Source organism: Crocuta crocuta, unplaced genomic scaffold, assembly GCF_008692635.1.
Source record: "Crocuta crocuta isolate KB4526 unplaced genomic scaffold, BGI_CrCroc_1.0 scaffold258, whole genome shotgun sequence".
NCBI lineage: Eukaryota > Metazoa > Chordata > Mammalia > Carnivora > Hyaenidae > Crocuta > Crocuta crocuta.
Window position 1 is genome coordinate 7,943,796 of NW_027532842.1, and position 3,298 is coordinate 7,947,093.

The following is a 3,298-nucleotide window of genomic DNA, read 5'->3' on the forward strand; positions in this document are numbered from 1 at the left end:
CGGGTTCCTAAACAGCCCCATTTATTTACTACTCAGAAAAGCACATCAGTTTCCTGGACGCACATGATTGATGGAAAATGAGTGACTGTGATTCCTGTTAGCGACTATGTCGTAAGGCTCTGTAGTCCCTCACCGCTAATAGCCCTCTCCCTGGAAATGAAGCCAGCCTTTGCCAGTAACGATTTCATATACTCCGGAGCCCCCGCCCATCCTCAAAAGTCGTGAAGGAAGAGCGCTGCAAATCGATCAGGAGGAGAATATATACGAAATCTAAAATAGGGGCCCCTGGGGGGCTCAGCATGTTAAGCGTTTGACTCTTGATTTTGTCTCTCGTCTTGATCTCACAGTTTGTGAAATTGAGCCCCGAGTCGGGCTCCAGGCTGATAGTGCAGAGCCTGCCTGGGATTTTCTCTCTCTCTCTCTCCCCTTCCCCACCCCCCCCAACCCCACTCTCCCTGCCTCTCCCCTACTTGTGCACACATGCCTTCTCTCTCTCTCTCTCTCTCTCTCTCTCTCTCTCTCAAAATAAATAAACTTTAAATAAATCTAAAACTTTTGCAGGGCACCCGGGTGGCTTAGTTGGTTTAGTTTCCAACTGTTGATTTCAGCTCAAGTTGTCACCTCCAGGTCGTGAGATTGAGCCCCCTGTCAGGCTCCACGCTGGGCATGAAGCCTGTTTAAGATTGTCTCTCCCTGTCTCTCTCTGTCCCCCCCCCCCAGCTCACACTCACACGCTAGCCTGCTCACTCGCTCACTGTCTCTTAAAAACAGTTTCCACTTGGCAGATGTACCTCCACTTGGCAGATCCCCAGCAGTGCTGCCCCCTGTGGCCAGCAGGACACAAATGCTTTTTAGCCTTTACTTTCTTCTGCAGCCGCGGGGGGGTCCCCGTACAGAGCTGTCAATTCAGAGCACTGAGGTGAGTTATATTCTTTTTTCTTAAAACTTACCAATGTATTGTTTCTTTTTAACGTAGGTAAGTTTAAATCAGAGTTTTAGGCTTACGATTTTTATTCCACATAGCTAACTAAGGTTCACCATAGAAAGGAAGACATTATAAAATATTAGAAAGCATCATGAAACAATGACATGTTCAAACCCGTCTATGAAAGAAATCGCCCCCGGTCTTCGTGACCTTAGGGAGGAAGCCCCGACCATGGGCACCTCGCCTCCATGCGTTAGTTCGCCCACGGCGAGTCTCACCACCCGCTCACGGCCTCTCCTTCTCCCCGTCTCGCCTGGTTTGCTGGAATCGTCTCTCCCGGCACCATCCATCGCAGGCACTCTCTGGAGGCGCGTGGGGAGCAGCAGGAACAGCCCGCGGGAAATCGTGTGTGGCCGGGAAGAGACTGACCTCTTTGCTCTCCCGTTCGCTTCCCAGGTGACACAGCAGCAGAGTGTGCAAGAATACTGGAAGTGTGTGAAACGCGAGAGCATTAAAGGAGTAAAAGAAGTCTGGAAACAAGCGGGAAAAAGCCTTTTCTAGAAAACACTATTATGGGAATGGCACTGCTCCAAATGTCAGAATTTGGATTTTTTTTTTTTTTTTAACTATTAGATGTTTGTCTTCTGGAGTCTTCCTTGATTTTCTCTGTAATATAAAGATCCCTTGTATTTGCTTTCCGATTCAGTCATTTCTTAATGAAATTTTATTAAAGAACTTAGTAAATGCAGATACTAGATTCTGGCAGAGGGCCTAGAATTGAAGTAATGCTTTGTGCTTTGATAAGATGGAAAATCTAGTTATTCACTGATTCACTGATTTCTTAGACACAGAAGTAAAACACGCTCTTTGGGAGGGTGTCAGTCAGTACCTACAGAAACGAATAATTGATACACAAGGCTAATGTCAAGTCCAGGAGTCCTGCTGTTCCTCGTAGGACAAACTGAGTTTACGACATTTCAGGTTTTCTCGCCTGTATCTCCCATCTCATAAGCTTCTGTGTCTTTTATTTCGGTCAGCTGTCTATTAGTCATCTGCAAAATAATGTGTAAATTTCAGCATCCTTTGTGGAAACCGAATAAAGTCTTTACACAGATAAAAAATTAGAGTTTTAATGTGTTCTCTGAAACTTTTTCTCTAAATGTAAGTACCTCCTCCTTCATTTATGTTCTTAAAAACCAGTGTAATTGGGGGAGCACCTGGCTGGCTCAATCAGCGGAGGGACCAAGACCTCGGTCCTGGGGCTATGGGTTCAAGCCCCACCCTGGGCACAGACATTATTTGAAAATAAAATTAAAAATAAAAAAACCTAGTGTATCTGGGAGACTTGGGCACAAGATCAGGGTCTCATGGCATATATTGGCTCATGGGGAAATGTTTAAAATGGCACTAAGAATTTATTGCCATTAAATATAAAATGCTGTTGTAAATAAAATGGCATTTTTAACACAAGTGAAAATTGTTTTTTAAAAATAAGCTTGTTAAATAATATTGCAAATATTTAAAACATGTTTCGGGGCACCCAGGTGGCTCAGTCAGTGAAGTGTTCAGCTCTTGATTTCAGCTCGGGTCATAATCTGGCTCTTGTGAAATCGAGCCCCACATCGGGCTCCAAGCTGAGCGTAAAGCCTGCTTAAGATTTTCTCTCTCCCTCTCTCTGCCCCACCCCCCCCCATCTCTCTTTCTGTCTCTCTCTAAAATTTAAAAAAAAAATTTTTAGTAGTAATAGTAAATAAATGAAACCTGTCCCAGCCCCTGGTTAAACGGCTGACTCTTAGGCTGGAGCAGGGAGGGAACAAGGGGGCCTGAAAGGGAAGGAAGACTCGACAGTGAACACACAGCAGAGGGGCTCCCAGGCCAGGTCTGGTACAATCTGGGGATCAATGTCAGTGAGCGATCGTGACCTACTGAATAAGAATCCATGAGCTCGCACTGATCATTGACTGACTGACCGATTACCAGGGCAAGAGAAAGCTCTCCCTGACAGCCCTTAAATGGCAAGGCCTCGAAATATGTCAGCCCCTAAGTGGAAGACTTGTGCGACTTAGTGCTTGAGAATGACAAGCGGTAAACACTGTTGTCCAATTACTATAAAAAACATTCATTTTGCTGATTAGGAAACAGAAATTTGCTCTCGTTTTAGAAATGACCAGTTTTTTTATTTCTCTATCGTAAAACCAAACCAAGAGGAAAGAGAAACGGCGCAAAGGGACAAGGCGCATCCCCCATCCTTTCCTCCATTGGCCACGAGAACCAAGTCTGCCCCTCCCCCCACACCTGTCTGCCCAGTTGTGTGTAGGGGTATCAACACCAAACACTTGCATGGTTTCCCGGGTCCTCACAGTCTAACTCCTC

The 3,298-nt window shown here is 45.5% G+C and overlaps 2 protein-coding genes across 2 annotated transcripts in view; both read left to right on the forward strand.

The window, feature by feature from the left end:
* MICU2 (mitochondrial calcium uptake 2) overlaps nucleotides 1-2,046 on the forward strand; it is a 127,853-nt gene extending 125,807 nt beyond the window's left edge. The window contains exon 12 of the mRNA XM_077745339.1: nucleotides 1,382-2,046. Coding sequence (XP_077601465.1) covers nucleotides 1,382-1,486 — 105 coding nt within the window. The 3' untranslated portion in view covers nucleotides 1,487-2,046. The remainder of the gene's footprint in view (nucleotides 1-1,381) is intronic.
* ZDHHC20 (zDHHC palmitoyltransferase 20) overlaps nucleotides 1-3,298 on the forward strand; it is a 345,529-nt gene that overhangs the window by 253,356 nt on the left and 88,875 nt on the right. The gene's annotated exons all lie outside the window — the stretch shown is intronic.